At 43.2% G+C, this 9,863-nt stretch overlaps 1 protein-coding gene across 1 annotated transcript in view; it reads left to right on the top strand.

The window, feature by feature from the left end:
• The window catches only part of LOC147018433 (caM kinase-like vesicle-associated protein), a 179,226-nt gene that overhangs the window by 5,589 nt on the left and 163,774 nt on the right, over positions 1-9,863 (top strand). Inside the window, exon 2 of the mRNA XM_085898067.1 lies at positions 6,413-6,535. Coding sequence (XP_085754193.1) covers positions 6,444-6,535 — 92 coding nt within the window. The 5' untranslated portion in view covers positions 6,413-6,443. The remainder of the gene's footprint in view (positions 1-6,412; positions 6,536-9,863) is intronic.

Below are 9,863 nucleotides of genomic sequence, written 5' to 3'. Positions count from 1 at the left end.
GCTGCTAACCGTCGTGGGGAATAGAGTAAACCTAATATTTTGAGTGTTAACCCTTCATCGAGCAAGAAATCCTCCACAAAGTCTATCCCTCTGTTGCAATCCACTGAAACCACCAGGATCTCAGGATGCACAACTTCATTCTTGCCCTGATGAAGGCCGAATGCTCATAACCCTTGTCAACTTTCACTTGATAACACTTATCATACTCAAATAGTCTAATGGACACCACTTGGTGTTTATCGTTGACAAGTTCAAAATTGTTAAGAACGTCCCTCTGCAAAGCACCTTTGTCTGACTGAGCAGGACACCTTGAATGGCGGTCTATAATAACCTGAAACCCATGTAGGATTTCGATTAGATGTATCAATTTGGAGAATAAAATATACTGAGCAATCCAGCTGCTTTATTAGTTTGTTGATATCGAGCATTTAAAAAATAGCACCCCATACATGATCACTTACTAATGTAAGTGTGAATGCAACCATTCCCCATTAATATACCAGGGTATAAAGCAATGAATACGTGCGACAGGTATGAAGGGGGTAGACGGAAGATGAAATATATGTCAAAAGTGATGGATGTTATTTTGACAAGGCTTCATTGACCTTACAGCGAGTCCGTTACTTATAAAAACAAGATGGTATTCATAGAATACTTATCCCATGCAGTCTTGAGAAGGACTTGGTATGAGCCAACTCTTCTGGTGGAAAATTTAAAAAAAGAAAAACAAATTCAAATCAAATGGAGGACCAAATAAAATAAGTACTGCATTGGAGTCATCATAAGGAACCTGAATATAAGCAAAAAGCAAAGATGAAGTCATCATAAGGAACGTGGATAGGATTCGGGTTTCAACTGCTACTCTTCTACCCTCAAACCCATCCATGTGCAGCCAAGTGAGCCTTATTCAAAAGAAAAATAAAATAAAAGAACCCAGATTCAAAAAACTTAAATAATTCTGGCTGCCAGACCATGCATCCATTCAGGTTATCATTTAAAACATATATTCCACATCATGACTAGATCATAATTTTGAAGTTTCACATCGATTGATGCTTCATCGAGTGGTTCAAGAGAGAGAATTTAAAAAAACATTCTCCTTCAATCCAATATGGCTGCCAAACCATGTGACCTATCATCAGTTATTATATTAATATGCTAAGCCATATTTTGTGGACGTATCTCCTCCGAAACTGCCAGACGGATTGTCTCCACTTTCGGCATGTGGGTGCTCTGTGGTCTAATGTACAGCATAGGGTTTGTGAGATCGCGCCAGACGGACAGATTTGGTAATTTTTGGCGATTTTCTAATTTTTACATTCGTTTGCATGGCGACGTGTGACGTCACCACTGAGAGGCGTAATGACGTCATGACATCATCGGTCATTCGCTAATGTCATTACGTCTGTCGTTGACAGACGTCACCGCTGAGAGGCGTAATGCCACTCCCAGAAAACAGCGTCTGCAATGTAAAACCCTCTTCTGCACATGCTGACTACCTCAGTCGGTGCATTTGACACAAAATGTCAAGAAACATTGTATATCAAGAAGTTCTATAAAACACATTGTGAATACTGGATATATTGATGTCTGAACGAACCCTCACTTTCGAAACTTCGTGCAGAGGGCGGGTTTGTCTAGTAATTCATTAACACCCTTGTATCCCCAAGGCTTGAGGAACATGTGTGTGAAGCTTCCCCTCAATCTGTCTAGTCGTTCTGGAGAAGAAGATTTTTTAAGGTTTTTGGGTATATCCAATGTGGCTTGCAAACCATGTGACCTATGACATCATAGGTGGGGAACTTTTTTGTTCCTCATGGATAAGCTTGTTTTGTTCAGCCATTTTTGGAGAAGCTTTGTGAAGGTTGTTTTTAATCTTAATTTTTAATACATGGCCATCATTAATTTTTTTTCTGTCGACAAATTTATCCCGAGATGACCCTCAAAAATTTTCATCCTCATCGGATGTAGCGTTCTGCGAATGCAATTATGACGTCATAACGAAGACACCTATGACAGAAAAAGATCACACTTATTCCCCATGGGGAGAACTTGCTGTGTGCCAAATTTGAATTTTTTTCCATGAAGCAGTTTTGGAGATACAGAAGTCCAACGTTTCTCCTTTTTTTTCCAACATGGCTGCCACACAACATGACCTATGACGTCATAATTATCATGAAAACATAGTAGTCACACCTATGGTGAAAATTTCGTGTCAGTCCGATGAGCGGTTCTAAAGAAAAGGAAATAACAAAATGCAGACACATACGTACTCACATACGCATGTACGCATGTACGTATGAGACCGATCCCTTAACCCCGCTTTTCGCTTCACGAGCGCGGGCTAAAAATCTCATATGCATTTGTCTTACGATCCGCATGATAAATAAATAGGACGTTCTAACTGTGTTTAGTGAGAGCAAACTCGGCTGAGCACGGAATGTTCTAATCCCTTGATATTTCAAAAGAGGACATGATAGATTAAAAAGAGTTCTCATATCATGACAAGATTTCTTCCATTACGATTTTGTTCTTGCTTGCATTGCTGTCTCTGCCAAGCATCTCCTTCCATCTCCATTGTACAAAAGCCTCTCCACCTCCAGCCTCCCACCCCCTTCGGTATGACTTCACATCAGTCCACAGCACAAACCAGATTACAAGCTCACCCACGGGCTCTGATCACGTTTTGAGTCATCTCACAGCCGTGACAGAGTGTAATGTCTTCATGGTTATTGCTTCAGAGATTGAGTTAAAATTCTTGCACACCATTTTATTTCCACACATAAACCTGTTCCCCATAACAATGATAATCATATAATGAACAGTAACGGCTATTCATAAACAGTTATAGGATGCTGTGAATTATACTAATTCCACAACACCCTGTGCAGTGCTTACCTTTATTTTAATGGGAAACCGCAAAATCGTTTCATGACTCAACTGAGAACTTGACTTTTAAGTGACTGATTTTTTCCAACTGTCTAACTCATCAGCTGGGCTCTGTTCTTCATTGAGGGTTCGAACATTTCTGCACAACACCTCTCCGAACGGTGGGTCCACATCATGAGTACCTTCACATCGACCTTAGTTGTGTGCAGTTGGTCAATCCGAATATTAGAAGATGAGCTGGTACCCCCCGGAAAATCTGTGTCATGTAAAATGCGACTTCAATGGTATGGAAAGAACATTTTAAATATATCATGGAATTTAAAATTGTCTAGTCATGTGCTCACTAAAGATTTGCTTTATTAAATCAAAACTTGTCGAAAGGACAATATTTTGTGTGCCCATTGTCTGTCGGCGGCTTTAATTGGTGGACGTCGATGGTCCCACGTTGTCCTTCTCGAAGAGGAGGCGAGCAATCGTGGGCATCTTGGCCAAATTGCAAATCCCTTTCATAACCTTAGTCGAACGTCAGTCCTGGCCAGCTCGTTCGTGAAAGACTTGGGCCAAGCTTCCCTCGGCGAACCCCACAAGAACGTGGGAATAATTGTGCCCGTTAAAGAAGAAGAAGATTATCCGTCGCCGGCAGTCAGGCCACGTCATCCATCCAAGAGACATCATCCATCCAAGGGACATCATCCATCCAAGGGACATCATCCATCCAAGGGACATTACTGGTCTCCAACAAAGTTATTCCAACGTATGCCGGGTGTGAAGTCACAGTCGAAACAACTTGTAATTCACAATCTCAGGAGATATGTCCCATGGTAATGTGAATTCTGTGGAAGTACCACCCTCAAGTGATGGTGAGTCTCGTAAATGTTAATAAACGACCAGAAACTCTCTTCTTCATCATACATAAATACAACGTTAAATAACGACGAAACAACGTTGACTTCACAATCTCCCTCGCGAGATGAAGGAATCTCGTGATAATTAATATGACTGAGAGACAGACATGACGAGCGTATTGTTGTATAGATAACTTGAGTTGAGCTGCAAAATGGTGAAATGCATGCAACTCGTTTAAAATAATGCTATTTACGTCTTTCAATCGTCTAATAATAATCAGTAAAACACACAGAATGTGCATGCACACACACACACACACACACACACACACACACACACACACACACACACACACACACACACACACACACACACACACACACACACACACACACACACACACTTGCATGCGATGTCCTCCATTTTTGCTCTTCGATTCTGGAATTGTCACCTTTGTTTGAGGAATTTGTACATATCATGGTAATCAGCGCTGGAATGATATGATCCCACTGTGAGTGACGCATAAGGAAAATGATCATCTTGTAAGTCCGTTTTTGATATTTATTGCATTTTATTTTAATGCTCTGATTGCCACCTAAACTATGTATTTATTTCAATGATCTTCTATAAAGGAATAGTCAGGAGACGAAGTACGTGTGTGGTATTGTACCGGCCATGGAGAGGACACTCTGCAAGAGGAACCGACCTAAGTTCCGTCGCGAGGGGTTAAGACGCCCTGCGTGAACACCACGTCTGTTTTACATCAATCCTCGGTGTGATGGCTTCATAAGACCCAAATTATGATTCTCTGAAGAAGGAAAGAAAAACAATCAGTTCTTTGTTTTGCAGAAGTTTGGGCAAAAGCTATTAGATTGCCAGAATGTCCCCACCTCAAAGATATTAAATGAAATGAGGTAGCTGGGTTTTTAACCAGCAACCCAATAACAGCACAGTAATCCTCCTGATGCAAGCTGTTTCCAGAAGCTTAAAATCCAAATAATGAATATTTCTCTCACTAGCCAGATTTGAACCCATAAACTCAGGGATGTGTATCCAGTGCCCTCACCACTTTGGAATCCAGTGCCCTCACCACTTAGGAATCCAGTGCCCTCACCACTTAGCCAACAGATTACACTCACGAGATATATCCCAAGACTGAAGAAAGGCTGGATATATAAATGCCAAAAATGTTGCAAGGAGACCCAGAGAAGTAAGGAGACCTTTAACACTGCAGGAGGACCTATCAGTATGGTGGCTGAAGTGACATGGGTTTGCTTTGTTAGCCTGCACAGGGCCAAAAGAGATTATGCTTTTTAATGTGCAACACATGCGACTTTTTGAAATTACGTAATCCACCCCAGAATGATCGGCGCGCATGCACAGAAACCCCAAGCACCAGGATTCATCGGGACAGCCGAACCGATGCTGTACCCTGCATGCTAGATGTGGATTATTACCTAAAATGGCTCCCAACGCTTCTAAAATAATGCCAGAATACTTGTAAATGTACCTGTGATAAAGGGGTGTGCTTCTGCACAACGAAAGAGTTGTTGAACTTTCTGAACTCGCCGAAAAAGCTGATAGTTTGCAACTCCCCGTACTGAAAACTCCCGAGGACATGGACCGGTGCAAGGCCCCGAGGTTCGTAGACTAGCGCGTTCTACCCAAACCTTCAACCATCACTGCCAGTGAGTGGACCTTGAACCTTGTGGGATTATCTCGTGTGAACATGGCAGGCTTGGTGATTTAATTAATGGACGTCTACTATTGGAAGGACGATGTCGTCACTTCCAACATTCAGGCAAACTTCCCAAAAGGAGACACGGTATCTGGTTTGGTTGCTTCTTAATACCGATGGGAAGGCCCGGAGAACATAACCGAATTGCTGAAAAATGCACACGCAAGCTCCGAAGTGAGATTTTGATGGAATTACAGGTTGAAAAGGTCAATTTCCACATTAACGCTCAAATGACATTTACAAAAGACTTTCATTGTCGGGAATATAGAAGACACCTGTTGTAACATGATATCACATCGCCTAACACCTTGTAAGGGCAACAAGGAGACCCCACATATGATCCGTTAGATATACCCGGTCATGAAAGACATTAAGCAGGAAAGGTTAAGGATGAATGAAACCATAAAATTGGTTTAAGACGGAAAGTCCCGTTTGTTTTGTTCCTCTTTTTTTCCGTCTCTATGTGACTGGCTTCCAGAGGAGGTTGAATCACGCAATCTTTTCTCAAAGGCCATGAGTTGGTGGTGCACCACCATCTCATGCTTGCCATCCCCTATCACTAACCGTGATCTTCTCTACCCCTATTAACCATCCTTAACCCAACATTTCACAGTAACTTTCATGTAACTGTGTTTTGTCCCCCTGTCTCGATTCGCTTTTCCTGTTCATGCTTTCCCCAATGCTTGTTTTGTCCAATTGATTCTCCACTGTCAGTACATTGCCTTTTTCCCTCCATCACCTTGGTTTTCCATGAGCCTCGATTTGGGATGTGAAAAATATAAAACAGGTGGAAAGATTTGGCCGCATTGTCCCTAGTGAGTTGACAGAAGGGAGACAAAGAAGAATAAGAATATCTAAACGTGATGAAGTGTTACACATCACAGACTCTACGACATGCGTGATGCCTTTGGCATAACGAGGTTGTTTTTTTTCTTGCAGTTCTGGTGCTGATCGTGTCATCTTTATCAAGATGCCTCTCAACTGCCTTCTGGCAAGGCAGAAGGAGTACAGCCAGGAGAGCGACGTCATGGCGAAGTATACAATAGGCCAAATGATAAAGACGTAAGTACATTTTCTTTTCCCTTTTAAGTTTAAGTCATTATTGTAATTGCGTGAACAAAGGTCAACCCTTCGATTTCGGACTGCATTGTCAAATGAAGGAGGTTTGAATGTGACCTGGACTGTTGTTTAATTGAACCGCTGAATGATGGAAAAGGAGATCAATAATTTTGGAAGGATGATATCATCCACATGAACCCTTATAGAAACAGAGGAGAAATAAAAAAAATTCCTTTGAAATGACTTTTTGAGAAACGTGTTCAACAAACATGGTTCATTTTATGAGAAATGAAGAGATAAATGAAGAGTAAAGACTTGAGCAAATTCCAGTGAGTGCGAGAATATGTAAATCTAAAGTGAAATGCTTTGGACATGTTGAAAGAATGGATGAGGAAAGACAAGTGGAAATAATTTACCAAAGTAGGATGAACTGGAGCAACACTTGGGAGAACGCATACCTCCATTAGTGGGGCAACTTAGCATAACAATTGTGCATTTTGTGAGGAAAGCACCAAATTTGGCACACTAGTAGCCTATCATATGATGAACAGATTTGGATATTGGGCCATCTCAAAATTTTTGATGGCAGTGGAAAATGGCTGCCACAGCCATCAGCGGCTGAATTTGAGATGGCCCAATATCCAAATCTGTTCATAATATGATAGGCTACTACTTTGCCAAATTTGGTGCTTTCCTCACAAAATGCACAATTGTTATGCTATATTTAGCTAAGTTGCCCCACTACCATCAGGCTGAGCAGTTTACATGTTTTTCCCACTCATAGGCCGGATCTGGATTCGAACTTTCACCAAAATCGAATCGGCTTGTTCTTATCACCTAAACAACTCATCCACCAAGTTTTGTCATAACTCATCCACAACTTTTTGAAATATAGTGCTATGTATCGTCTTTGGCCTCATCTCTCAATAGTAAATAATCACTTGAGAAATTAAATAATTCTCATATCCGGATCTGGATTTGGATCTTCACCAAAATCTAACCAGTTCTTCCTTGTCACACACCCAACCTGTCCACCAAGCTTCGTCTGAATCCGTCCCTCAACTTTTTGAGATATCCTGTTCACAGATAGACGAGCAGACAGATGGCTGAAAACATAACCTTTGTCTACCTTAGGTGGCAGAGATAACAATAGAAGTCTGATGGGGAGACAATGAACCAGAAGGAAGCAAACAGTTGAGAAGTAAATAGGAACTACTCCATTTTGTGACATCCGTTTATTGGATTACAAATGATGAAGCTGCATCTGCAAATACAAAAGAATATAACTGTTATTACCTTTACCAATGTTCGTGTTCATACATTACTCTCTATCTCCCTCCAAGTCATTGTGATGGACAAGGAACAAGGACTGATATATTATGAGCATTTGTACTCAATGTGTAAACATAACTGAACGAAATGAGAGTTTATATGGATATGTAACAAGAAGAGAAATAACCAGTGCGATCATGTGGGGTGGATTACCCATCACGCAAGACATGGACCGGGGGATTATTCTGCCCCAAACACGATGCTGGTCATGTCGTAGTCACCCGATGTTTGCCATACAGGTGGACGCCGAGTACGCGAGCTTCGAGCACCGGTGACTGGAGTGGCAGGTGTTTTGACCTGTGAGGCAGGTGCTCGTAAATGCGAGGTGTTGAGTGGCGTCCGATAGTCCAAAGGCATCGAGTCGTCGTTTGTCATTGGTGGGCCCTGGTATGCAGGAGTATCACCAGGGGGATTTGGTGACGATGGCCCCATGAGGTCTGTGGATGGTGGCGTTGTTTGATCCGGTGTTGAAGTGGTTAGATGGTTGTCCTGTTTGCACTGGAGCTCTGGGCCATGGTGATAGAGGTCATGTACGATGGAGTGACGTGGAGCCCGAGTGTGGACTGGGACGTATTTCCGGAGAAATTTCCTGTTGCGGAGCGTTGCTCGCCCTGAACCGTCGACACGTATGACATATTGGTTGTGCTGGCGGACTTCGATCACCGTGCCTGTTTTGTCCCATTTGCGAGGATTGTGACCAATCTGGTTTTGGATGCAGACGTGGTCTCCAACAGTGAGTGGTGGTACCCTTCTTGTGTACTCTGACCAGTGTTCAGCAGCTTTCATGTGGCGGTTGCGGAGAGCAGCTTCCCGGTTGGCTAAAGTGTCTCTCCATGTTTCATGGGGTCTGTATCTGCCTGGGAGGATAGGTATGAAGTCCTTTATCGGCCTGCCAAACACGCACATGGCGGGGGATAGCTTTGTGTCCTTATCAGGACAGTTCCTGTATTGCAGGATCGCACGCTGGAATGAATCTGTGTCCAACTCACCATGAGGGTCGGTGTTGTCAGTGATCATGCGCTTCACGGTTTTGACTCCAACTTCTGCCCGGCAGTTACTATGGGGGAATGCGACAGATGATAGGCGGTGGTGGACTCCCCAGTTCAGTAGGAATTGGCAAGTATTGCCAGCGATGAATTCAGGGCCACCGTCGGAAGAGAGTTCATCAGGTATGCCATAGGTGACGAAGCAGCGACGCAGGGAATCCACCAAGCCAGACGAACCTCCCGATGCCCTCTCAACGACAGGCCAATTGGAGTATCTATCGACGATGAGCAAGTAATGAAAGCCCTTCTATTGAAAGTAATTGGCGCATATGCATTTCGACGGGTAGTCTGGAAGGATCTGGTTCATGGGTGGTGCACTGGGTTGTGAGGGAGCCATGCGGTTGCAGTGGTTGCAATTGTTCCTGACGTATTTGATTGCAGGGGTGATTCCAGGCCAGAACACAGACAATTCAGCTCTAGCAATCATGGATGATACGCTTTGATGTGCAGCATGAAGAGCTTCCAGGCAGTCCTGTCGGAGGGACGGTGGGATGACAATGCGATTCTTGTCGGTGATTACTCCATCCATGGTATGTAGGTGATCCCGGTATTGGTGGTATTCTTGGAGTGTCGATGGGATATCTTGACGAGAGATCGGCATGCCTGATTCGATGATGTTCACCAACCTGTTCATATTCTCATCACTACTAGTAGCCAATCGAACCTTGTTCCAGGTGATGGTCTCGAGTGTTTTGAGGGATGAAACTGCAGCGGTGTGCGATGAGGATGAATCAGTGTTTGATGTCTCGATGCAACGTATACCAGCAAGGAAGTCTTGCCGTACTGTAGGGTGAGGAATGGTGTTGTCACTCTGGGGCGTAGATGCAATGGATGATATGTCATCTGTCAGGTGCATCTTCTCGGGATTGTCGTCGCCTGTAGGGTGGCGGGAAATGGTGTCCACCGCTCTGTTCTTTATATTACACCAGGGACATGGATCATGTTAAACATGT

Source organism: Eptatretus burgeri, chromosome 10 (genome assembly GCF_056783735.1).
Source record: "Eptatretus burgeri isolate ZD-2024b chromosome 10, Ebu_testis_v1, whole genome shotgun sequence".
Taxonomy (NCBI): domain Eukaryota; kingdom Metazoa; phylum Chordata; class Myxini; order Myxiniformes; family Myxinidae; genus Eptatretus; species Eptatretus burgeri.
The sequence above is the reverse complement of the archived record's forward strand: the minus strand, read 5'-3'. Positions and strand labels throughout refer to the sequence as shown.